This window comes from Callithrix jacchus, chromosome 9, assembly GCF_049354715.1.
Source record: "Callithrix jacchus isolate 240 chromosome 9, calJac240_pri, whole genome shotgun sequence".
NCBI classification, from domain to species: Eukaryota; Metazoa; Chordata; class Mammalia; order Primates; family Cebidae; genus Callithrix; species Callithrix jacchus.
In genome coordinates this window covers 81,944,626-81,971,887 of record NC_133510.1, presented here as the reverse complement: position 1 = coordinate 81,971,887, position 27,262 = coordinate 81,944,626, and the positions used below count along the sequence as shown (strand labels likewise).

Below are 27,262 nucleotides of genomic sequence, written 5' to 3'. Positions count from 1 at the left end.
GCAGACATTGAACCTGTTGGTACCTTGATCTTGGACTTACCAGCCTCCAAGACTGTGAGCAATAAATTTATGTTCTTTATAAATTATTCAGTCTAACATATTTTGTTGTAGCAGTAGGAATGGACTAAGACAGAGGCAAAAGTTTAAAAAATGTGGAAATTCAGAGGAAGAAGGGAAGAACTGGAAAACTGGAATGGACTTATAAGGGTGATATTATGAAAGATGTGCAAAATTCATACATGCAAAGCTGGTGGGTGAGAGAGATGCAATGTGAATAAAAGAGCAGAGGTGAAAATAAGTACCATATTGGAAAAGAGAACATTATCTTTTGTACAAATTGCCTTGTCTTTTGGAATTGACCACTAATATATCTACTGGTCTTCAGAATCTGTTCTTCATTAAGTCTTTTGCATAATTTCCATAAAATATTTTAATCTTATGATTAAAATACCAGTAAAAATCTTTAATAACTCCCTATTTTTAAAATAAAAAATAATCTACTTTAAATTGATATTAAAAGTACTTTATGTTTAGATGCTAAACATATGTCCCATACTATGATGCAGGGGTTGATTTTCTGCCACCAAACCAATCTTTCTATGTTTCTCAATTATGCCCTGTTCAGGCCACATCAAAGCATTTGCTGATGTGGTTTCCTTTCCTGAAAAAAAAAAGGTGTTAGTCTACCGATATATATTCTTTTTACTTTTCATGAAATCCTCTTGAACTACTCTGTAAAACATTTCTAGAACTGATGAAATCATGTATTATGTTCATTTAGTATCTCACCTATATTTATCCAACTATGTGATCTGTAAGAAATCATGTTGGATATAATTAGACAGTGATAGAAGCTAGTTTGAGAGATTTCTCCTGAGTTACTCCCCAAAACAGCTTGCTTTGGTTGTAGGATTAGCAAAACTGCATAATTATTTTCTGTGTTATTTTTCTTTTTTTGCCACGATGCTTTGGGATTATATTTTTCTTCATAAAAACATTACTTCTCAAAAGTTCTGCACAAATACATATATAATGAAGTTCTTATGAAGTCAAAGTCAGGTTAGGAGTTATTTATTTATGCTTGAATTTTCAAGCAAAAGCAAAGTGATTTTTTTAAAGCATGTCTTCTGCACAGAGGTATGACAATTTCAGAGCCATTCCTTCGGCAAGAAAACTCATTGCTTATATCTTATCTTGTAGCCAACATAGCTATCATTCTAGTGGAAAAAATTTTCAGGAATTGCATTACTTGCCAAGACAGCTACCTACTTCATCAGATAAAGTTTTTGAGTAACTTTTAAAGTTCTCATTCCATTCTTGTCACATAGAAAAAGAAACTAAAGATAGAAATCTCAGTTGAAAAAAGAGCCATTCAAAAGTCAAATTAGAAGCCCAGCATCCCTCGCTCAACAAATACTAAATTGAGATGTGTAGAAACTTATGGGGGAAGGCTAATATAAATGTGGATCATTTTAACTTTTTTCTTTTCTTTTTTTGAGGCAGGGTCTTGCTCTGTCATCTGGGCTGGAGTGCAGTGGAGTGATCTTGGCTCACTGCAACCTCTGCCTCCTGGGTTCAAGTGATTCTTCTGCCTCAGCCTCCTGAGTAGCTGGGACTATAGGCGGGCGCCACCACACCTGGATAATATTTTTTTGCATTTCTAGTACAGATGGGGTTTTGCCATGTTGGCCAGGCTGTTCTTGAACTCCTGGCCTTAGGTGAACTGCCCACCTTGGCCTCCCAAAGTGCTGGGATTACAGGTGTGAGCCACTGCACCTGGCCATCACTTTAGCTTTATGATCAAAATTTGAAGTTTCTTGTGGCAGTGTAGAAAAAAAATGAAAGTTTTTAAGGAGGAAAATAATGCAAAAGGACGATGAAAGAAATAATGTGGAAAGTTCTTGAGCATCAACATTACCAAAGAGAGACAAAAAAGTCTTAGCAAGTTGTAAAGTAAATGAGAGTATGGCATGTGGAAATCTAATGATAATCATGAAGGTATTAATAAAAGTACCTTAATTTTCAGTCAGGAAAAGAGAACACTAATAGTTATCAGTATGCAGTCCTTCAATGCAGTACTTTATAGTACCCAGAATGGAATCAAGGTGAATTGATCAATTGTTTTAACACATTTGAAAAAACATTTCATTATGAAACTGGTAAAACATGTAACTTTCTTTTACTTTATGATAGAGTATACAGGATTATGCTTTTCATGTCATAAAATTTATACCACATTCTAAACTTTATTATGTATAATTTAGCCACCCTATCCTGTATTTCCTTCCTTCATCCCTCCCTCCCTCCCTTTCTTCCTTCCTTCCTTCTCACCTTCATTTCTTCCTCTCTTTTTTTTCCTTCCTTCCTTTCCTCCTTCCTTACTTTTTATGCTACATAAATTTGTACTGTTACCCTTATTTTCTACTTGGAAGACCCTGTGAACCTTGTTTTCCATTTCTGAGATAAGGATACTTAGTACATTTAAGGAGTAGAGGTCTGAAATCAACATTACAATTAAGGCCTATCTTTAAAGTGACAACTCTGCCACTCTGGAGTGACTTTAGTTTTAGAGACCTCCTGTTTGCCAGTATGAATGCTTTCTGATGCTTGAATTTGGAAGCAGAGAAAAGGAATTTGATTTTCTGCACTGAGTCTCCAACTTTAGCAATTGTTGCTCCCAAGGAAGGTCCTCAAATTTATTCTAACTGTACTTAGTTTATTTCATAATTTATTTTAACACATAAACCAAAAGGGATCTAATAAATATTCTTATCTTAATTTACCAGCAAAGTTTCATCAATGTGAAAAATATGCCCTGTACTTGATGTTTTGCTTGACACTGAAGTATGAGAAAGCATGTGGCTATGCTCGGGTAATTTAAGAAATTCTGTTTAATAAGTCATAAAGAAAACAAACATAAAAAAGTGGTAAAATGGGAACATTTTGGAGACCATTTGATATTGTTTGGCTGTGTCCCCACTCAAATCTCATATTGAATTGTAGCTCCCATAATCCCTATATGTTGTGGGAGGGACCCCATGGGAGGTAAGTGAATCATGGGGCGGGTTGTTCCCCTTCTGTTCTTGTGATAGTGAATGAGTTTCATGAGATTTGATGGTTTTATAAAGGGCAGTTCCCCTGCACACGCTCTCTTGCCTGCTGCCATGTAAGATGTAGATGTGCTCTGCTCCTCCTTAGCCTTCTCTCATGATTGTGAGGCCTCCCAGCCATATGGAACTGTGAGTCCATTAAACCTCCTTTTCTTTATAAATTATCCAGTCTCCGGTATTTCTTCATAGTAGCATAGAAATGGACTAATACACCATTTTAGGGAAAAAGCAGCAAGGAACAATATTCAGTGTAAAGTTACATAAGTTATACACAAGTGCAATACAAATTAAATATTAAATACGACACACAGTCTTCCACTGGCATTTTGGGAGGAGTAAGCAGCATATAGTAGCAAAGAACCTGGTTGGTTCAAGAACTTAGTTTTGGTTTAGTTTTGAATCCTGCCCAGCTACTTGGCAGTTGAATAATCTTGGTTAATAAATCTATCTTGAATTTCTGATCTTCAATTTCTGGTCTTCATTTTCTGAAACTGTTGTACCTCTGTGTAGAAGCCATGCTTTAAAAAAAGATCACTTTGCTTGTTGCTTGAAAAGTCAATTTCTGTCTGTGCATTACTACGTGCATACTCAGTCAATGATGGCTATTAGGACAATCATGCTCCAGTGCATAAATTGGCCTTTTAAGCACACAGAGGAGGAGCCTCTCATTGCAAAGGGCTTCCGGCCAGAGTTTTCCTTGTCCTCACACGATCGAAAGTAGACCTAAGTAGCCCAAGAGAAGATGATAAGTAGATGAAGCCTAGCTTCCCAAGCCACTCTATAACCCTCTTCTTAAGTGGCATTCTCTCCTTTAGGAGCAGTGATTGACAATGATCCTGGGCAGAGATGGTAAAGTCATCTCAGCATTTGTACACAAGGACTTAGGTGATCCACATGCAGCTCATTCATTATATTGGTTTCATATGGCTGCTGTAACAAATGACCACAAACTGGGTGGCTGAAAACAACAGAAATTTATTCTCTCACAGTTTAGAGGCTCCAAGTCTGAAATCAAGGTATTAGAGGGCCATGCTGTCTCTGAACCCTCTAAGAGAGACTTTGCTCTGTGCCTTTCTCTAAGTTTCTGGTGTTGCCAGCGATTCTTGGTGTTCCTTGGCTTATAGATGTATTATTCTAATCACTGCCTCCATTGCCACATGGTCTTCTCCCTACATCTCTCTATCTCCTCTAAGGACACTGGTCATATTGGATTAAGGGCCATCTTACTTCATTATGACCTCACCTTAATTTGATTAGATCTTCAAAAATAATGTGATCTATTTCCAAATAAGGTCACATTTGCAGACAGGTACCAAGGATTAGTACTTGAACATATGGTATGGGGCACATGATTTGACCTACAGCACACATTATCTACTTTTGAGTTTAAAAAATACATTTCTAATTCCCTAATTCAGATACATTTTTTTTCTTTTTACCAGCAACAATTATTTTGTACTTAGTCATTTTCCTATGCTTTATAAAAACATGAATTTTTATGTCTTGGGAAACATATTCAAAAGTTTTGCATAGGCTAGGCATGGTGGCTCAAATCTGTAATCCCGGCACTTTGGGAGGCCGAGGTGGGTGGATCACCCGAGGCCAGGAGTTAGAGACCAGTCTGGCCAACGTGGCGAAACCTCATCTGTACTAAAAATACAAAAAAATTAGCCAAGTATGCTGGCATGCACCTGTAGTCCCAGCTACTCGGGAGGCTGAGGCAGGAGAATCACTTGAACCAGGGAGGTGGAGGCTGCAGTGAGCTGAGATCATGCCACTGCACTCCAGCCTGGGAGACAGAGCGAGACGCCATCTCAACAACAACAAAACAAAAAAATGTTGCCAGTATAAATCATTCCTCAGTAAACAAATCATTTTTTTTTCCTAGAATCTTTCCTCAGGATTTTACTTACCATTTGTTTTTGTTTTTGTTTTGAGACACAGTCTCATGCTGTTGCCCAGGGTGAAGCACAGTGGCACTATCACAATTCACCGCAGCCTTGACTTCTGGGCTCAAGCAATCCTCCCACCTCAGTCTCCTGAGTAGCAAGGACTAAAGGTATGTGCCCGTGATACTGGTTTCTAAATTTTTTATAGAGATGAGGTTTTGTTATGTTGCCCAGACTGGTCTCAAACTCCGGGACTCAAGTTACTCTACTGCCATGGCCTCCTAAAGTGTTGGGATGTCAGGTGTGAACCATTGTGCCCAGCCCTTTCTTTTTTAAATAAAATATTCTCCTCTACGTTTTTGGTTTTTTAGATGCATATTTCTTATAAAAGACAGTATCAACACCTTCCAATATATAATTATTTTTTAAAAAGTGAATGTGTCAAGCTAGCAATTTCTAATAACCAATCCCATGTATTCTAGCTCACAATTTCGAGTTGTACATCTGAAATCAAATTAAGCACAGAAACTCTACTTCTTCCTAATCACTTTCTATTTTAAGCAAAAGTTTGGAATTGGAACCATGTCTCTAATCCGGAATATACGTTGTTTTCATAGTCTTGGATGTAGCCTTTCCAGAACCTGTTGATGTGAACTGATCACCATCAGCAAAATATAACCTTTGAAGTTTTCACTAGACTGAGAATGGTTAATAATAAACTGATATAGCTTTCATATTCTTTTTAAACAATGCTCAGACTCTAAGGAATCTGCACTGGAAGATCTCGCCACTATAATAATCATGCTGCTGCTAACCCTGCAAAAATACACTATTTTGGTGGCTATAATGGAATGACATCAAAAAGAAGAGAAGAAAATAAGAATAAGGAAGATGCTTTCCAGTTCAAATCCTTTAAATTTTGTAAAAGATAGAGTAGTGCAATTTGACATTATTTAGATAAAAGGTAATCTCTGTTGCCTTTTCATAAAGTAAAAAATCCTTTTGCTCCCTCTCATATGTTCATTCTCTTTCCAAATCTTTGGTAAGCAGAATTTTATTAATAAGATGGTTTTCAAGACTCTACCCTCTCCTGCATACATGCCCTATGCAAGCCTTTTCCTTGAGTATGGGAAAGAGCTGTGATTATAATGGATTGTGCTGTGTGTCAAAGGTGAAAGGATTTTGCAGATGTAATTAAAGTCCCAAATAAGTTGTATTTCAGTTCATCAAAAGGGAGACCGTCCTGGGCAAGTCCAGTTGAAAGCCCTTAAAGCATGGCTAGGCCTTTCCTGAGATGAGAGAGCTGTGCCTCTGGCCTTGAAGAAGCAGTCACGATGTTGTAAACTGCATAAGGAAAAGCTGTCTTTAGGAACTGAGGATCTCAGTCCTGTAACTTCAAGGAACAGAATTTCGCCACAAGGCTTGAAAGAGCTTTGAAAAAAGCCCTGACTCCCTCTTCTGAGGTCTAGTTGACATTTTGATGGCAGCCTTGTGAGACTCTGAGCAGAGGACCCTGTTAGACTGTGCTCGGATTCCTGATCCACGTAATTTGTGAGATAATAAATGTGTATTGTTTTAAGTCACTAAGATTGTAGCAAATGTTTTTTTTTTTAACAAACTTTATTTTTTAGAATAGGTTTAGATTTACAGAAATGTTAAGATAGTACAGAGATTTCTCATATACCTCATACCTAGTTTTCCCTATTATGAATGTCTACATTAATATGGCACACTTATTACAATGAACGAACCAACATAAATACGTTATTATTAACTAAAGTCAATATTTCATTCAGATTTTCTGGATTTTTCCATTCCAGGACTCCACACTACATTTTGTTGTCATGTGTCCTAAGGCTTCTCTTGGCTATAACAATTTCTCAGATTTTCTATGTTCTTGATGACCTTGACAGTTTTGAGAAGCACTGGACAAGTATTTTCAGAATGTCTCTACATTGGGATTTGTCTGACATTTTTCTCATAATTATAGTAGGGCTGTGAGTTATGCATAGTTTGTGGTAAAATTTTATGCGGTAACAGAAAATTAATGTATCTCCACATCAATTTTTTACATATATTTATAATAGAGAAACATAATCTCTAAAATTATTTCAATCTAAAAGTAATTATTTAGTGTCTGCTCTATAGGAACAGTACATATTAAACATCCATTTCTGCCACTAAAGAATGTGAGATAATCTGGAAGAATAAGGCAAATAACTGGAACATAAAAATAAAATTGGCAAGTGTTATATGCATGAGGCTTATGGAGAATTCCAAGGACAGGGAGACTGTGATCAAAGAAACTGGGGAAATATCACAAATATGTTAATGTGGTCTCAGCAACACACTTTATAGTCAAAGCAAATTAGCCATATGAATATATCCAAAAAGATTTCTCACATTCAAGATGATCAGTTAGATTCTCATCAATATTTCTGTCCCAGGTTCACAAGTAACTTCTGTTGCAAAAAATATGAGGGATTAAGGCTGGGTGTGGTGGCTCACGTCTGTAATCCCAGCACTTTAGGAGGCCAAGGTGGGCAGATCACTTGAGGTCAGGAGTTTGAGACCAGCCTGACCAACATGGAGAAACCGAATCTCTACTAAAAACACAAAATTAGCTGGGCATGGTGGTACATGCCTGTAATCCCAGCTACTTGGGAGGCTAAGAAAGGAGAATCGCTTGAACCAGCCTGGGAGGCAGAGGTTGTGGTGAGCTGAGAGCATGTCATTGTACTCCAGCCTGGACAACAAGAGAGAAACTCCGTCTCGAAAAAAAAAAGAGGGATTAGTAATGACATCAAGGGTGTGGACATATGGTGGCATTTGGAAGTAGGCAAGAGAGTTAGCTCTGCCTTTGGTAATAAAAACCTGTTTATTTTCATTTCATTCTATCCACTACTGCAACACTTACCCAATTGCCCTGCATCTTGTTAAGTGCATGAGCCGTAATTCTATTTGTCCTCTTATGGAAGAGAACAATTCATCCTTACTGCTTTCAGATTCTCACTCTGTTTTCTCACTTCTTAACTTCTCACCCTGCACCCTGCAAGCTGGCTTCTGATTACAGCTCTCTAATGAAACAAGGCTTTCCAAGGTCAACAAAGAGCTCTAAATCCACTGGCTTTTTTTTCCGGCATAATCTTCTGTGATCACTCTGAAGCATTTGCCATGCCTGAATGCTTATATGTCTAGTTATTTCTTTAATGGTCCAAAAAGAAAAAAACATTAAGTTGGGTCATATTCTGTTCCTTAAAGCCCATAGAGGATTAGATTTTGCAGCATAAATCCTGCTTAGGATGGCATTAAATGTTCTTAGAAAATGGGGTCACATGCTTTCTCTTCTAGCCATACCACTAAATGTATCCTACAGTAGGTTGTAGGCTATAAAATATACTGTACATCAAGCAATCACACCAACCTCACTGTTAACCACAAAACTCTGATGATACTCACCTCGTTCAGTGTAGAATGACTTTTTATCAACTCTCTGGTTATGCAAACTCTTCTTTGGTTCAAGGCATAGTCTAGAGGTTACCCATTTAACCAAAGGTCATCCTTTTCTGTCATTCCCATACCAGTTCTATTTTCTTTGAGCTTAACTCACTTGTATCTCTCTTTAATATTTACTTCATTTAGCCCTGTACTAAAATGTATTCTACATAACACCTTTGAGACTTTCTACTCCCCTACAAAATTGGGATCATAAATGTATAGGGTTAGCAAAATTATAATTCAATATACAGATGACAGCCTGTACTAAGCAGTTGGAAAATGATGGGAATGGTGATGATGAGAACGAAGCCTGCTCCTTCTGCCCCATGAGACTGAAAACACTGTAAGAATAGATTGCCTGCTTTAATCATTTTTGTTTCTTTTTTTAATTCAAAATGTTTAATGGGCAGCCTCTAGAGCCGGAGTAGGCTCAGAGACTCCCCTTCTTTTGTTTCTTCCAGACTTTAAGCAATACTTTCAAAAACATTCTTTCACATTGAAATGACAATTGTTTCTCTGAAACTCTCTATTGAGCTTCCATGACACACCGCTGTTCTACTTTACCTAACAGTCTCTGACAGCTCATTTATCTCTTCATCAACTTCTCTACTCTTCCATGAGTTTTGTATTTTAGGAATTTATCACTGGATTTCTCTCTTTTCCCCCCTCTATGTAGTATCACTAATAACATATATCCACTTTTTTTAATACAACCTAAACTTGTATGTGGTCAAAGAAATCTCAATTTCTAATGCTAAACTCTTTCTTGTATTCTCTAATCCCTGCATGGCATGACCCTGGAATGGATACCCAGCTTCTCTGAAATTATATTTCATTTTCTTTTCTATACACCTTCAGACCCAGACACAGCGCTTGTCAACAGCATGTTCACAGAGTCTGTCACATCTGCACTTTTGCTAGCAATTTAGTCTTTCGTTATCTCACACCAGTGTTCCTTCAATTCCCTCTGTCCTGCCTGTCTCTCTCTCCAGGTTTCCCCGTCACAAACCATTCTACCCACACATTGCTGCCAGATTGATACTCCCAAAACAAAACTGTAATTATGTTACTTCTGTGTTGGAACATCTTGAATGGTTCCTGGCTCCTCTTTAACTATTAAATAAAGTCTAAACATCCTGATATTGATGGATCTCTATAACCTAATTGCAAATTACTCTATGATGACTCCTTTACACATCTGTCACAAGTTTTATTATGCATCACATTCTTATGTTGTTATTATTTCCATGCATATCCTATTTCTCTTATCAGATTGTAAGAATGAGATGACTTATTCTATTTTATATCCCACCATCAAGCTGTTTATCCATGCCACAAACATGTTGACTGTTTTCTTCTCATAGGGCTTATATCATATAGTTGGTACTACATAGGAATGGGTCAATTTATACAGTAATCTTAAAAATCTATAAGGAAGATATGAGCTAATAATAATACCACTTGGTGGAAGATAAAAAGTATATTAAATGAGTAATACTGGTATTCAGCAGGTGCTTTATAGAGGAGCTAGCATTTGAATTGAGTCAGTCTTTTAGGACAGGAGGTTTGAATATGAAGAGATGAGGGTAATGCCATTTCAGATGTGAGAACACCATAGACTAAGGTAAAAAGACAGGAAATGAAAGCATGTATCTGTAGAACAGTGATTAGTTCAGCTCACAAAGTACCGAGTACTTAAAAGAGAGGCTGGAAAGTTAGGTTGGGATTAAACTATAGAGAGGTTTGCATGCCAAATAAAGAAGTTGAAAAGCCAGCCAAAGGTAAAGCACTAAAGGTTTCTGAACAAGGAACTTGTATTTTCAGAGCCGGGCTCTAAGAAAAATCATCTGAAAGATTTATGTACAATGGGCTGGCCATAATGGAAAATTGTTGTGGGAACACCTCCTAAGAGACTCTTACAATATAGATGAGGGCTCAAACCAGAATAATGACAGTGGAAATTGAGACTAGAGAGAAGATAGAAAATCAGAAAATATGATTTGCCAACTAGTTGGACAATGGGGTCCAAAGTGAGTAGAATTAAACATAAGCTCTGGGATTGAGCTTCAGAGTCAAGAAACATGCATCTGTTTGTTTTGTTGGGGGAAAAAGAAAAGAGGGTGAATTTAGTCTTGGACACACTGAATTTCAATTGCTAATGGGTATATAGATGAACAAATCTCTAAAAGAGAGCTTTAAAATGCATTTCATTGTTATTTTACATTTTTTTACTAAGAATGCTGAACATCTTTACATAAACTTAGCCATTCATAATTTCTTTCATTTAGTGTCTATTAAAATCTTTTGCCCATATTTGTGTTGAATTGTAAGAAGTTTTAAATATAAAATAACTTCTATGTCATTATATATATTCTATATATCTTCTGTCATTATATATATTCTACATATGAATTCATATATAGAATTTTATATATAGAATATATATAATGACATAGAAGTTATTTCCATTATATATATATATATATATATATAAAATGAATATTCTCTCCCATTCTGTGACTTGCCTTTTTTTCTGTATTTTCTTAGTCATATATTTAGAAAGCAGACATCTTGACTCCTTGAAAAAATCTAACAAGTCTTTCTTTCATACTTAACGATTTCAGTGACCTCTTAAGAAAATCTTTGTCTATATCAAGATCATGAAATTATTGTCTATGTTTTCTTCTAGAAGTTTTACAGTTTTAACTTTTACATTTAGTCTGCAATTCATTGTGAGTTACCAAGGAATTGTACATTAAAACCACAATGATACATTCTACACACCTACTAGAGTAACTAAAATGAAAAAGACTAAATAATTCCAAGTGTTAGCAAGGATATAATGCAACTAGAACTCTCATACATCACCTGTGGAGATATAAACAATATAACCACTTTAGAAAACAGATTGGCAGCTTTTTTAATAAAGTAAGGCAAATATACTTCTATACGACCATACATAGAAATTCTATAGCAATTCTATACCTAGGTGCTTCCTAAGAGAAACAAAACATAAATAAGTATATATTCTCTTAAAGAGTTGTTCAAAAATATTTATAGAAATTTTATTCTTCAGAGCCCCAAACTAGAAATAACCTAAATGTCTATCAACAGATATACAGATAAGCAACTTGTGGATATCCACTCATTGAAATGCTACTCAGCAATAAAAAGAAATGGACTACTGAAAGAGGCAAGATGAATCTCAAAAACATTGTGCTAAGTGAGAGAAATCAGACATGGAAGACAGTGCATGATTCTATTTTAGTGAAATGCTGAAACAGTTATAACTAATTTGTAGTAACAGAAAGCAGATTGGAAATTTCCCAGAACTAGAGATAGTAGGGCAGAAATTGCTAGAAAGGAACTAGAAGTAATTTTGGGGGGTGATGATTACATTGCTTATATATGACTAAAAGCACAGAACTATACATTTTCAATGGGTGCATCTTATTGTATGTAAATCATTCTTCAATAAACTTAATGTAACAAAAAAGGAGAGTTCAGTAGAGACATCAAGTTAGATGACTGAGTTTTGAGTGTGATTTACATAAAGATAGAATCGGAAATCCTGAGATGATAAAGAAATCATAGGGGTAGAAGAATGTCAAAGGCAGGACCTTGGAGAGTACCCACCTGTAGGCAATTGGAGGAGACTGAAAGAGAATGTTAGAAGGAAAGAAAGAGTTATCAGAGAATTGAGTATCAGAAGTCAAGGGAGAGGAGAGTTTCAATAACAGTAAGGTACATTGTGTTGGGTGCCTTGTACATATAGATGCAACCAACCCTACCTAAGGGGCCAAATCAAGTAATCCAGATTAGAGGCAAGGCAGCATCAATCTGCAAAGGAAAATAACAGCAGTAGAACTGACTTTGGGAAACTGCCTATATGTTTTTCTGTAATTTCAGCACTGGTAAAATCATGCAGGCCTCAACTGTTAGAAAAATTATTACACTAAAGCTCTTATGGAAGTACCTTACTTTTCACATCAGTAGCACTGGTGCTTAAGACTACTTAATGCAAAATAGCAAAACAGATTCACTACTGATGAGGGCCTGGAAGACAGCCAGGTAAATCGCATTAGAGCCACATTAGCAGATCTGAAAAAGAAAGGTGGATGAATGACAGCAGCTGTAGAAAAGTGAGGTGACACAGAACAATTCCAATCAGTGTGGGCAGAAGATGGCTGTCAAGGTCATGTGGAAGCACCACTTCAAATGATATCCACAGTTGTGGTGATATTGACAACGTAGCTGAAAAGAGAAACTGCTGTGCTTTGTGGTCCTGATAGGGTGGAACACAGAAACACAAGTTTCCTATAAACAGCTACTCAGCAAAGCAAACCTCACACAAGTACCCATTGGGGGAAAAGCCACTGTAACAGTGTATTCAGCTATCTGTTGAACTCTCTCAGTGAAAACACAGGATACCAGGCTATGTTATATCATAATCATCATATGACATGAACTAATGTTATTTCGTGGACATTTTAATATATTCCATTATTTTTAAAACAAAAAGATGAAGCTATCACTGAGTCCCTGATCTCCACTTGGAATAAACATGCTTGAGGGTGGGGACACTGCTTAGCTGGAGGACCAATTTGGTGGCTGCTTTCATCTTGAGTCTGAATTAGATGGGGCTGCCATGAGGCAGATAGAGAACAAAATAAACAATGAACATTTAAAATCAGCATGGGCAAGGAGGAAAGAAAGGGAACAGATGATAATCTTAAAGGAAGGTCGAGTAAAGGGAGAAAAATAAAAGGAGAGAGAGAAAAAAAAGATGGATTATAGAGTAGAGTGGGGTCTAGGGCAAGGCACAATTGCTCTGGAAGGTGGCCTATCTTCAGTTCAGCTTCACGGTGAATGTCACCTTTGATTATTATGCCCTTTCTCACTCTTTTCCCGTAAGAGCTCTCTGGAAGTCTTTCTTTATAAATTGATATGAGGGCCTTTGAGCTAATGGAGAAAAATAATTCTGCCTACCTATGAGCCAGATTTTGTGCTGGGACTGGAGACACAAAGATGAAAAGACAGTGTGTCCCTGGCCTCAAGTAAATACAAAATAATGAAAGTAAAAATTATATTCTTATGCAGAGTACAAACTTTGTTATGGAGGGAGAATTGCTGAGGAATAGTGGATTAGGAAGTTGGTAACAGAAAACAGGAAAGGCTTTAAGCAAAAGTAGAGTTCTGAAGGCTAACTAGGAGTCTAGGTAAACAAGCTATGGCAAGCAAGGAATTTCAGGCAGAGGAGACAGTTTGTATAAAGATCTGGAAGCAAGATAAACTATAGATAATACATAGAGTAACTGTTAAGAGGTTCTGTCGTGCTGGAGCAAACTGTGTGAGGGCCAATAGTTGTAGAGGAGGCTGGAGAATATGCAAGGGCTATATCATAAGAAGCCATTGCTGTCTTGCTAAGATATTTTAAGTTAGAACTTTCTAGCAGAAAAGTTCTGAGTTATAATGCTATTGAGGTTCAGAAAAATTATGTGCTTTGATTTAACTCCTTACCATGCCATATACAGCTTGGCACATAGTAGGTGCTTTATAAATGCAGTGGAAGCTTATGGATTTTGAATGTGGCTATTATCTTCCAGACATTGTTTTAAGAACTTTATGTATATGAATACTTTACTGCTCACATCTTCCCAGAGGTAAAGTACTATTCTTGCTTTATTTTACAGATAAATTATATGGTTTGCCCAAGATCATACACTAGAAATAGTAGATTTAGAATTCTGAACTTGGGAAGACCAACTTTGTAGCTCATACTGCAAATGACCTCATTTGATAGATTCTCATCCTAGCAAACAATGTTCCCCTGACCTGGGTTAGTTGCTAATGTTGGGTCAGAGTCTCTGAGTGACTAAGACAGCATTATGGATAAATTGCCACCGCTTTTGGGCTACTAAAGTGTACCAAATAATTTAGGTAGTAATATTTGCATGATTATAAAAGCAATGTTTTAAATCCACTGCAATAGTTTCCTGATTTAAAATAATCTGATCCAAATCCTTACAAAAATGAATTATTTACAATAATATTTTATCTACAAGGCATTGAACAATATGACTCAGTCAATTATACAGTTGTAGTTTATTGTCCTGAGATCCCGGTTCTTTTCTGAGTTTCTATGGACAGGTATAAATTACTTTTGGAAAATGGCATATTTATCAGTTCACATATATTTCTATTATTTGTTGTCTACTATTATCTTTTAAAAAAAACCTGTATCTGTGAAAACAACTTGAAAGAGGAGAGAAAAAAAGAGGGTTCAAGTGGTTTTGAAATTTTTCCAGGGCAGCAGTGTCAATGAAAGTGTTACTTAGTGAGGAACTCTAAATGGGCCAGTATTTTCTTAATCTTTATTTAAAAGTTACTTAGGTTCACTCAAAAGATAGGCTGGGGAGACACACGGACTCTGAAGATATCAAGTACAAATCTCTTTATTATAGTAGTCTCATAAATGAAAATCAAAACAAAGAAAAATAAAGCCAAGTGCTAAAAATATAATGGCACATCTCATAAATTCCCTCTGGTTTCTGCTTCTAAATTCTTTACTCAATTTAATAGAAACTGGCGCAAACTTGACAGACCAGCAATGCAATAAGAGATCTACATAGTGATGAGTAAGGAGAAAACAGCAGTCTCCCAGCTTCTCTCACTCTGTGGTCTTAGCAGATTTGATTTTGTAGTCATATTTTGCTTTGTGAAAATGTGGTCTGTAGTTTGCAATGTATCTGCTACGTGGCAAAAACAAAGTAGACATTTAAAGCTATTTTTAAGTACATTTGTATGGTATTGCAGCAAGATAATTCCTGAGTCATTTTGGTTATAGGTCCAAAATCTTATTCAAGGACCTCATTTTCCTCAGGTGTGTTCCTGTTTGCTTAATATCTTTGATGTGCTAATGGAATACAGCTGAATCAAGTTTAGAACCGTAGCTGTGATTTTAATCTACTTGGTGCCTTTGTGTGCTTACTATGCTTATTATTACCTATGCTTTCGAAATTTATGAAATCCCCTCAACACTAGTTTATAAAGCAAACTCCAAGGACACATATAAACAACCTTTCCTGAAATGCAGCATCAGTAGAATGTTAGTTTTCCACCTTGAATATGGAATTTTGATAGAGTCCTTTCGCACATTTGTTTTTTAAAAATACATATTGTGAAAAGTTTCTCTTTAAAGTTTCCTTTCTTGTAAAAGAATCAATCATAAGTGTGCTAATAACTCTTTGTTAAACCCTATCCTATGTAGCTGTTAGACATGCTTATTGGCACGTAGTACATTCTATGTCCTTATACTTTAACCAAGATATTTGTGCCAGACATGCTCTATGGCATATCCCAGCTCACAATCTATGCCCCTTACCTGTTTAGAAAAGTTTTAAGTTATTAGCAAATTGGGTTTTAGTTAAGATTATGAGGTCTGACCCCAGCCAATGGAGATCAGACACAGCAGTAAGGACACAACAGTAAGGATGACTCCAAATGCATAAGGAATAAGTATGTCTGCTTTTCCTTTGTTCATTGTACTCTTGTGGCAAGATGGCTAGTGAGCATACCCTTCCTGCAGTACAGAAAGTAAAAACTGATTTTCTGAGAAATCCCTTGTCTCAATGCTAATGTTTTTTGTGGCACTGAGTATCTGTTTCCAACACATGTTGTACACAATACCCTAGTTCATAACAAGTATTTTATAATATTTCTTTTTTCTGTCTTCAAGTTTAAATAATAATATAACATGCCTACATATGTAATTTTAAAATTAATAAAATGTGCCAACTATAATATATTGGAGAAATGACATAGTAATTTATTTAAATATTTATATTTCAGTACAAAAATCTTCAGGTGCAACTAGACAATAAGAGAGTGAAATAATTGAATGTTTGAAACTTTTTAATACTAAAAAGGATGTTTAGATTTAGAGAAGATAATCAGAAGATTTTTTTAAAAATCAAAAGAAAATTGGAGGTTAAACTCACGGTGGACAGTAGAATATAGCTAGACTATTCCATGTATTAATATATGAGAGCCATGCAAAAATACTTTGTGTTTATATGAAAAATAGTTTTAGGTTCAGATAATTATAAAAAGGGTTTCCATCTATGTGTATGTCCTATAGGGCTTCTGAAATTTATATGGGATGCAGAAAAATTCTTTATTTTGTGAAAGTGTCCCACACTCTGCAGAATGTGTAGGGTCTTGTGACCATGTCTTCTTAATGCCAGGAGTTTCCTGCATGCCCACTTTTTAAATATACTGAAAATGACCCCAAAATATTTGCCATATGTTGTAGGAGCAGTGCCATCTCTATTAAGAACTACTGCTCAGCAGGGTGTGGTGGCTCACACCTGTAATCTCTGCACTTTGGGAGGCCAAGGCAGATGGATCACCCAAGGTCAGGAGTTCAAGACCAGCCTGGCCAACATGATGAAATGCCATCTCTACTAAAAATATAAAAAATTAGCCAGGAGTGATGGTGGGCCCCTATAATCCCAGCTACTTGGGAGGCTGAGGCAGGAGAATCACTTGAACCCAGGAGGTGGAGGTTGCAGTGAGCCAAGATTGTGCCACTGCACTCTAGCCTGGTCAACAGAGTAAAACTCCATCTCAAACAAAACAAAACAAAACAAAACAAAACAAAACAAAACAAAACAAACAAAACAAAACAAAACAAGAAAAACAAAAAACTACTGCTCTAGATGAACCAGACTTTTCATAAAATTGTTTTTAAAGGTAACTCTTAAAACACACGTACACAGTATTCACACACACACACACTTTCTATATTTTGAGTCAAAATTAAACTAAAATTATAAACTAAAGAAGATGATAAAATAAGACCGTATACATTTAAGTATCTGTATATATTGCATTTGAACATAGCAATCCTTGGCTAAAATGGTTTGAAAACTCCTGCTTTCTAGATCACAGTTTCTCTGAGCATGGCACAAGAACCACACTGATATAATGTTAATTTTGGTAATTAAGCCCAGGAAGAGAGAAAATCATGAGGGGAGACACTGTTGTAGTGAAGTGCGGGCTGGTTTTGAAAGGTGATCAAGTTAATTCACGTAACTTCAATGCAGGTACAGAACTGATGGTGAAATAGCTCAAGGAGTCAAGAATGACAGTGAGCCCTTTTATTTGAATGGCTAGGTGAATGAAACTGCCCAAGGAGAGCATGAAGAATAAAAACGGAATTGGATTAAAAGAGAAACCCCAGAAAAAAAGGACCTCTAATACCTAGGGGGAGAAAAATAATAAAAAAGAAGGACCAGTCAGTGAAGGAGAATAACGAGGGGAGGAAAGAAGAGAAGGAAAGGAGAGTGGTTCTGGAATTCAAGAGTTTTCAGAAGATGAAGCTAATAGTGATAATAATGAGAAAATATCTAAGCAGCTGAATATTGATAATAATCCTCATAACCTGTATATCAGGAAGTACCTGGGGACTTTAGTGAAATCAATTTTAATAGTACTCAAAGGATGGAAATTAGAGTGGAAGGAATTGAGTTGTTAATGAGAGTGGTAAAAACAGATGTCAGGGTCCAGATTATGTTTTTAAATAAGTGTGGTGGAGATGTAAAGGAAAGAGAGAGAATGATAGCTTGATGGGAGAGGTAAAGTAGGGGAAGAAATTTTTAGAGTATAAAGGGAGAAAACTGGCATTTCTTAAGAATCTGCTATGCTTGGAATTTTGCGAGGCACTTTCAGATATGTGAATCTTGATCATGTGTGTAGGCTAGAGGGAAAGAAGGAGGGGGAAAGTAAAATTACAGGACCCCCCAAAAAATTAAAGGAGAAGATGAAATGAGGAAATGCCTTCTCTAATACAGACATAACTAGAGTGGAATTAAAGAACACAATGCACATGTATTTGGCTGCAAAGTTTCCAGAATTTTCTCAATTTGGGTGACTGACCTGAATAGAGGGTTTTTCTAAAATAGAAATAGACTTGTTAAAGTGACAGCTTGCGTTTAATAATAGCTATCATTTATAGAACACTTACTCAGTGCCAGACACACTGCTAAGCATTTCATATGCCTTGACACCTTTACCAAACAACCCTATGATGGGAATATTATTTTCATCTCCATTTTATATAGGAGGAAACTGATACTCAGAAAAATTAATTAATGTACCCAAGGTCACAGAGCCAGTATGCAGTGGAGCTAGGATTTGAACTCTGGTAGTCTATGTCTAGAGCTTGTATTTTTAATTTCTGAATTAAACTGTCAGTCCAATAACATTTCTACATGAATTATACAACTACTCTTAATCCACTTGCTCTTATTCTGGACTAAGAGTCAGGTTCTGGCTATTTGGCTTTCTACTGTGCTTAACTAAAGGTGCACTCTACCTCAAGAAGCTCATGAATATCAAAGCCTTAATCACAGCTATTCAGATGACATGAGTTCATGCTTTACAAACCAACTATGGCCCTAGTCATATTAAAATCAAAGTTGCAAAATAAAAAAACATTCTGAAAAACCTTGTCTGCTTCATTTAGATAACAGTGTGCAGAATGAATTGAAAGATAAAAATGCTAAGCATTTACCATTTCCTTCTCCTTTTTTTTGAAAAAATTTGAGCCCTGTGGTATTATGGATGATATCATCAGGCAATTTGGTTTGAATATGTTTCATGCTGGACTGTGCAGATTACCCAACTAATGACATGCACACTCCTTGCCATTGTGACACCTCTCTTCTTACAAGTGGGAATTTCAAGTGACAGACTAAAGCTGTTTGCTATCAATTTTGCAAAAAACACATCTGCCAGATAGCTAAGATTTAGTTCAGAGACTGAAATCGATTAATATTCTAATTTGTTACCTGTCATTAGTATCACACTATATTATGCCAAGTCAAAAGTGATAAACTTTATATAACATATGGTCCTAAAGAAATTTGATTTTAAGGATGTGCTTTATTTTTGTTCAGTGTTGCTTCCTGTATATAAATCCTATTAGAAATGTCAATTACACAGGTGGTAAAAATTGTGATGGATAAAAATGAAAGTGTAAAATATGCACTATTACACATTTTTAATGTCATGGCTTGTATTTATGATGCAGTGTTTTCTAACACTGATTTACCATACCACTTTAAGATTTTAGTTCTCTTACTTTTTTCTTCCTATTAAATCAAGGAGAGTGCTAGCAACAATATTTTTTAGGGGTGGTACCCAGATTCTTTGACATTCTATTATTTTAGGTTGCTGGCCAAAGGCAAATCTCCATGGACAAGCGGATTGTTTATCTGGTCTGATTTCTAGTGCCTGATAAAGGGACACAGGACTAAGACAATGGTTTGGGAAGGAAAGAGGTGAGATTACCCAAAAGAAACAAAAGAAAAGAAAGAGTTTCATAGATTTTTTTTTCAGCTGATTGCTTTTCCTACTAACAAATAGGGAGGAAAAAATAAAGCAATAGCCGGCTCTAAGTGGGAAAGGCTAAAAGATCGAGGAGTTGTCGCTAAAGATGGAAACAATTGCATTTTCAATGTCTATTGCAAAGTCAAGCATTAAAATGATGCTTTCCTAAGTGTTTGAAATTTAAAGTTTATGCTTTAGTAATATGATTAAATTTTTCAGAATATTAAGGCCTCAAAGTCTAAGAAGAGTGATTTAGGATACAAGTTAAATTGGTAGTCACTAATCCACCCACTCATCAAATAGATATTTACTGCCTCATTATATGCTAGGTATTAGCGTGGATATAACCATGAATAAAACAGACCCAACATATTGCCTTCATAGAGCTTATGTAATTTTGGAGGAAGCTAGAACAATTTAAAACCAAATAATAAAATACATTTTATTTAAAATGGTGCTAAGTAATATGCTGGGAAATAAAGCAAGCAGGGGGGCAGGAAATACTGGCAAAGATAGGGCGAGATGAATGGATAGCAATTTTAAATATTGTGGTTGGGGAGGTGCTAATATTGGGCAAAGACTGAAAGGAAATGGGTTAATGAGTTAGGCTTGTATACAGTGAGCATTTCAATCCTTTAGTTAATCAGCCTCGCCTTGTGTCTCATATTGTTTATTCTTCCAGAGAGGAAGATGGTGTTAAACAAAAGGCAGGATATGCATTTGATTTATGGTCTTCATTATGTTCTCTGCTTCTCTAAAACATATCCTATGTAAACATTTTGACAAAATATTCCTTAAGTGGAAGTTTACACCCATAATATATGTATTTGGTTTATGTAGTTATGACCTCAAAGTTATATCAGAAGTGCCTGGAGTTGGTATGTCAGTCCATTAACTCAGCAGCAGAACAAGGATGAGAATTGAGATTTTGTGTTTCCCAGTTGATGGGTTTGATGTATTGGATCATCTTCATCTCTATTGGCTTACAAATCTTCCTGCTAAGAATGGTAATTACTGACAACTGTGCTAAGAGTATGCTTAGATCAATTTGAATTTCTTAAAAGTGGACAGACAAATTAACAAGTTGCTTATTCCTCATTAATAAGAGGAATAAGAAACTGATTCCTTGTATGCTTCATTTAGTTTTTCAGTGTCCTTATAGAATAATTCTCGGATACAGGTTATGTCTCTCATCTGGATCACAAGAACCTGTTTTCTGTTCTTGCCTCTCTCTATCTCCCTCTCCTGCCTTTTTTTTTCCACTGTAGCAAGAATGATCTTTAAAAAAACCCAAGTCAGGTCTGGGTATAGTGGCTCACACCTGTAATCCCAGCACTTTGGGAGGCTGAGGTGAGTGGATCACCTGAGGTTGGGAGTTCAACACCAGCGTGGCCAACATGGTGAAACCCTGCCACTACTAAAAATACAAAAAATTAGCTGGGCGTGGTTGTAGACGCCTGTAATCTCACCTACTCAGGAGGTTGAGGAAGGAGTATCGTTTGAACCTGGGAGGTGGAGGTTGCAGTGAGCTGAGATTTTACCACTGCACAAGGAAAGAGTAGAATATTACACAACATGCTGAAGAAAAGGCCAGGAGAGAGTAGAATATTATACAAGACGCTGAAGAAAAAACTGCCAACAGCGAATAGTGTACCCAGCATAGCTATCCTTCAGAAATAAAGGAGAGATAAAGGCTTTTCAAGACAAACAAAGCTGTGGGAATTCATTACCATGAGGCCTGTCTTATAAAAATATTAAAATGAGTTTTTGAAGTTGAAAAAAAAGTTGCTAATGATTAACACAAAAACATTTGAAAGTATAAAATTTGCTGGTGAAAGTAAGTGCACAGTCAAATGCAGAATACTGTAACACTGTAATCCTGGTGTGTCAACTACTTATAATTTTAGTATGAAGGCTAAAATACAAAACAATTAAAAATGATAATAGCTACAATAATTTTTAGAGGAAAATGCAATATAAAAGATGTACATTTTGACATCAAAAATTCGAAATGTGAGCAGTAGAGAAGTAAAACTGTAGAGTTTTTTCGTGATCAAAGTTAATTTGTTATCAGCTTAAAATAACCTCTTATAAGTATAGATGTTTTCTGAAAACCTCATGGTAACCACATAGAAGGAACTGCTAGTTGATACACAAAAAATGAAAAGCAAGGAATCAAACATACCACTAGAGAAAAATCACCTAGCCACAAGGGAAGACAGCAAAAAAGAAAAGAGAGAAATAAATGATCTACAAAATAACTAGAGAACAATTAACAATATGGCTGAAGTAAGTTCTTAACTATTCATAATTACTTTGAATGTAAATAGGTTAAATTCTCCAATCAAAAGACATAGAGTGACTGAATGAATTTTAAAAAGATCCAACTATATGCTGTCCACACTTTACCTGTAAGGACATACAGAATAAAGGAATGAAAAAAAGATATCTAATTCAAATGGAAACCAAAAGAGAGCAGGAATAACTATATGTGTACCAGATAAAATAGATTTTAAGACAAAAGCTGTAAAAAAAATTGGAAGATCATTATACAATGATAAAAAGGGTCAATTCAGCAAAAGAATATAATAACTGCAAACATAAATGCACCTAACATTGGAGCACCTAAATATACAAAGCAAATGATAATAGACCTGAAGGAAGAGATCAACTGTAATACAATAAAGGTGACTTAACACCCCATTTTCAGTAATGAACAGACCATCCAGATAGGAAATCAGTAGGGAAACATCACTTAAACTACAATCTGCATCTAATCAACCCAACAGACATACACAGATTATTCTGTCCAACAGCTGCAGAATACACATTGTTCTCAACTGCACATGAAACATTCTCCAAAACAGATCATAGGTGAGTCTACAAAACAAGTCTTAATAAATTTAAGAAGACTAAAACTCTATCAAATGATTTTTTTTCTGACTACAATGGTATAAAACTAGAAATCAAAAACAGAAGGGACTTTAGAAAGTGTACAAATACATGGAAATTAAACAACACACTCTTGAATTTAATGGATCATTAAAGAAATTGAAAAGACAAAAATTTCTTAAGACAAATGAAAAAGAACACACAATATAGCAAAACCTATGGGATACAGCAAAAGCAATTCTAAGAGGGGATTTTACAGAAATAAATGTCTATATCACAAAAAGAAGAAAAATCTCAAATAAATAGCCTAATGTTGAACCTTAAGAAATTAGAAAAACAAAGACAAACTAAACTCAAATTTAGCAAAGGGAGGAAACAATAAAAATCAGCACAGGGAGACATGAAATAGAGACTACAGAAACAACAGAAAGGATAAAAAAAACTAAGATCAACAAAACTGTTTTTTTGAAAAGTTAAAACAAAATTGACAAACCTTTAGCAAACCTAACTAAGAAAAAAAGAGAGAAGATTCAAATAAATAAAAAACAAAAAAGGAGATATTGCAACTGATACAATAGAAATACAAAGGGTCATGAGACTATTGTGAACAATTATGCAACACCAAATTGTATAACCAAGAAAACATGGATACATTCCTTGACACTTACAACCTACCAAGACTGAATTATGAAGAAATAGAATATCTTAATAGATCAGTAATAAGCAAAAAGATTGAATCAGTAATAAAAAATCTCCCATAAGTGAGGACCTTATATCTTCACTGCCAATCTCTATGAAACATTTAAAGAACTAATACCAATTTTTCTCAAACTCTTTCAAAAATTGAAGAAGGAATGCTTCCAAACTCATTTTACAAAGCCAGCAACACCTTGATAGCAATGCCAGACAAAGACACTACAAAATACCAATAAGATTCTTCACAAAATAGAAAAACAATCTTAAAATTTGTATGGAACCACACAAATCCCTAAATAGCCAAAGAAATTTGTTTTGAGCAAAAAGAACATTGCTGGAGGCATCACATTACCTGACTTCAATATGCTACATACAGAGCTATAGTTTTATATCAGAGATATAGTAACCAAAACAGCATGGTACCAGTATAAAAACAGACACACAGACAAATGAAACAATAGAGAACCCAGAAAGAAATCCACACATTTACTCCCAACTCACTTCCAACAAAAGAGCCAAGAACCCATAAAAGAGAAAGAACAGTCTGTTTAGTAAATGGTGTTGGGAAAACTGGATAGCCAAATGCATAAGAATGAAACTATACTCTATCTCACAACATATACAAAATCATCGACAATGAATTAAATATTTAAATATGTTTCAAAATTACGAATCTAGAATAAAACACAGGAAGAAAGCTTTATGACATGGTCTTGGCAATAACTGTTTGGATATGACCCAAAAAGCACAGGCAATACAAGCAAACAGATGAATAGGATTATATCAAACTAAGTAGCTTCTGCATGGTAGAGGAAATAATCAACAAAATAAAGGGATAATCTATAGAAGGGGAGAAAATATTTGCAAACTATATACTGTTAACGGATTAATAACCAAAATATATAAGGACCTCAGATAATTCAATAGGAAGAAAACAAAAAACCCAATCAAAAGAAGGGCAAATCACCTGAATAGACATTTTTTCAAAAGAAGATATTTAAATGATCAACTGAAATATGAAAAAGTACCAACACCACTAATTATCAAGGGAATGAAAATTAAAGCCACAATGAAATATTATCTCAAGCCTGTTAGAATGACTATTATCAAAAATCAAATATAAATGTTGGCAAGGATGTGGAGAGAGGTGAAACCCTGCACACTGTTGTTGGGAATGTAAATTAGTTCAACCACTATGGAAAATAGTATGGAGGTTTCTTTAAAAATTAAAACTGGAACTACAATATGATCCAGCAATCCTGCCACTGAGTATGTATCCAAAGAAAATGAAATCAATATGACAAAGAGATATGTTCGCTCTCATGTTTGTTGCAGCATTATTCACAATAGCCAAGATATGGAATCCACCCAAATGACTATCAGCAGATGAATGGATTGTGGTACATTCACTTGATGAGATACCACTCAGCTATAAAAAAAATAAAATCCTGGCATTCGTGACAACATGAATGAACCTGGTGAACATTGTTAAGTGAAATAATCCAGGCACAGAAAGATAAATATGACATTATCTCATTTATATGTGAAATCTAAAAACGTTGATAGTATGGAAGTAGAGAGTAGAATGGTGGTTACCAGTGGCTGTGGTGACTGGGGGGAGGTGGCAATTGAGGAGATGTTGGTCTAAGAATACAACATTTCAGTTAGAGAGGAGAAATAAGTTTGAGAGATCTTTTGTAAAACATGTTTACTGTCTACAACATGATATTCTGATACATTGTGGAATAACTCAACCTGGCTAACTGACATATGTGTAATCTCACATAGCTATCATTTTTGTTGTGAGAACACTTTATATTCACTCTCTTAACATTTTTCTGGAATACACCATAGATATATTATTAATGATAGCCACTATGTTGTACAACAGTATGATTTTATCTGTCAATATAAAAATAAAATAAAAAAGTTAAATGTCACTGATTGAACTTAGGGTTATACTCATCCAAATACACCTATGTGCAGGTTTTTTTAGATGACAATAAAGAAACTTTAAAAAAATCACAATAAGATTTTAAATGTTGACAAATGAGTGAAAGAAAATCAAACCTGTGATATTGGGAAAGCAAACTTTAGGGATTGTGCAGAAACAATCTTTACAATGAAATAATTTCATAACTGTAAATCCAAAATACATACAACACAATCTGTAAACATGAAGGATTCTTGAGAGAAACAGACACTGAAGAAAAGAACCTACCTACATTGAAGACAAACTGCAGTTTCTTTTTATAAACTGGATTTTCATTTATAAAGTATATTTAAAGACAAGAAGAATATTCCATTTCCAGGAATATTTCATTTTATATTGGGATACTATCATTCCTATAGTAATAAATTAAATGTAAATTTATAGTATATTAAAAGGAGTTCTGCTTTCTTTCCAATGGATAGGGTGTTTTTCAACCACTTATTTTTACTCAAGTACTAATATAGAATACTCACATGGAATTTTATGCAACTCATTCATAAACTTCTCCTTCAGCTTAGAAAAGGCATCTTCCTTTCCTTCTCCAGGACTGGCTGGCTCTGTGGCATTGCTTGGCAGAACAGTCGCGACAGTGGTGACCGGCGGGGCTGCCAGGGCCTCATGGTGACTCTCGCTCACCATTTTAGGTTCAGGTGAAGCTGTGAGGGGAGGGAAGCAAAGACAGAACAATTCAAGATGGCTTAACTGCTCCCACATCAAAGGTATTCCAGAGATGAAACAGCATCAGAGGTGGCACCTGCTCACTGGGTAAACAGTCCATCATTAGCATATTGCTTTGTGTTGGCTTATGAAATATTTATGGAACCACAGTGAATAAAGACCTTTTCCCCAGAAGGTAAGACCAGACATAGCTACTGAATAGCATTCTCTTCCAACAATATTAGGTATACTGTCAAATCTATTAGTTATTTATACAGCCAATTATTTGCTGTGTATATTTAACTTTTAACCCATATCTTACCAAAATGTGTATGAAACAATTAATTCTTGACAAAATACATGCTCTATACTTTAAATGTTTTGTATTTTTTAAAAGGAAAAAAGAGAGAAAATATTTGTATTGGAAATGTTAATAAATGATAACATACATTCAAAATGCCAGTGACTTTAAAATAGTTATAAATACACTATTTATAATATTGATACTCAAACATGTTATGAATGTATGATAATAATTGGTTCTTGAATCTTATTTATTGATGGTAAGTTTTCACCCCAATCACTTTTTTGACGTTTATTGTAAACAATACTCTGATCAATAATTCACTTATCTTGCTGGGTAATTTTTTTAAGTCACTATTAATGTGGCGTGGTTGACTATATGCATCAAGGTCCTGCTAATGAAATACAACTTATAAGTTTCATTATTTTACTTTATTTAGCTTATTTAATTTGAATGTTTTATTTTATTAATTTATTCAATTATTTTAAGTATTTGTTCACCTCCCAAAGATCCCAAAATAATTAATAAAATGATCAATAAAAATATCGTAGCTGTGAATTCAGAAGACATCTGTTCTCATCTTCTTTACTAGCTAAGTTAACTTTAACAAGGCATTTGACTTCATAATTTATCCACTTTCTGAAATGTGAAGGACTAAAACCTGCTCTTCCTAGATTTTTTCTTAGAACATGTGAAGGTACAATTGTAAGGAGGGTATTCTAAGGAAGTAGAAATGAATATTCTCCAATCTAAAAATATTCTCAATTTTGTAATTTTCCTGCACGACTTAAGATTTCAGGCTTTCTGATGAGTGAATGGGCATGATTTG

The 27,262-nt window shown here is 35.3% G+C and overlaps 1 protein-coding gene across 48 annotated transcripts in view; it reads right to left on the bottom strand.

The window, feature by feature from the left end:
* SYT1 (synaptotagmin 1) overlaps positions 1–27,262 on the bottom strand; it is a 583,472-nt gene that overhangs the window by 204,793 nt on the left and 351,417 nt on the right. For all 48 annotated transcript variants that reach the window (XM_078336942.1, XM_078336967.1, XM_078336938.1 and 45 more), the window contains one exon: positions 25,946–26,128. In XM_078336942.1, the coding sequence (XP_078193068.1) occupies positions 25,946–26,111 (166 nt within the window). In that variant the 5' untranslated portion in view covers positions 26,112–26,128. The remainder of the gene's footprint in view (positions 1–25,945; positions 26,129–27,262) is intronic.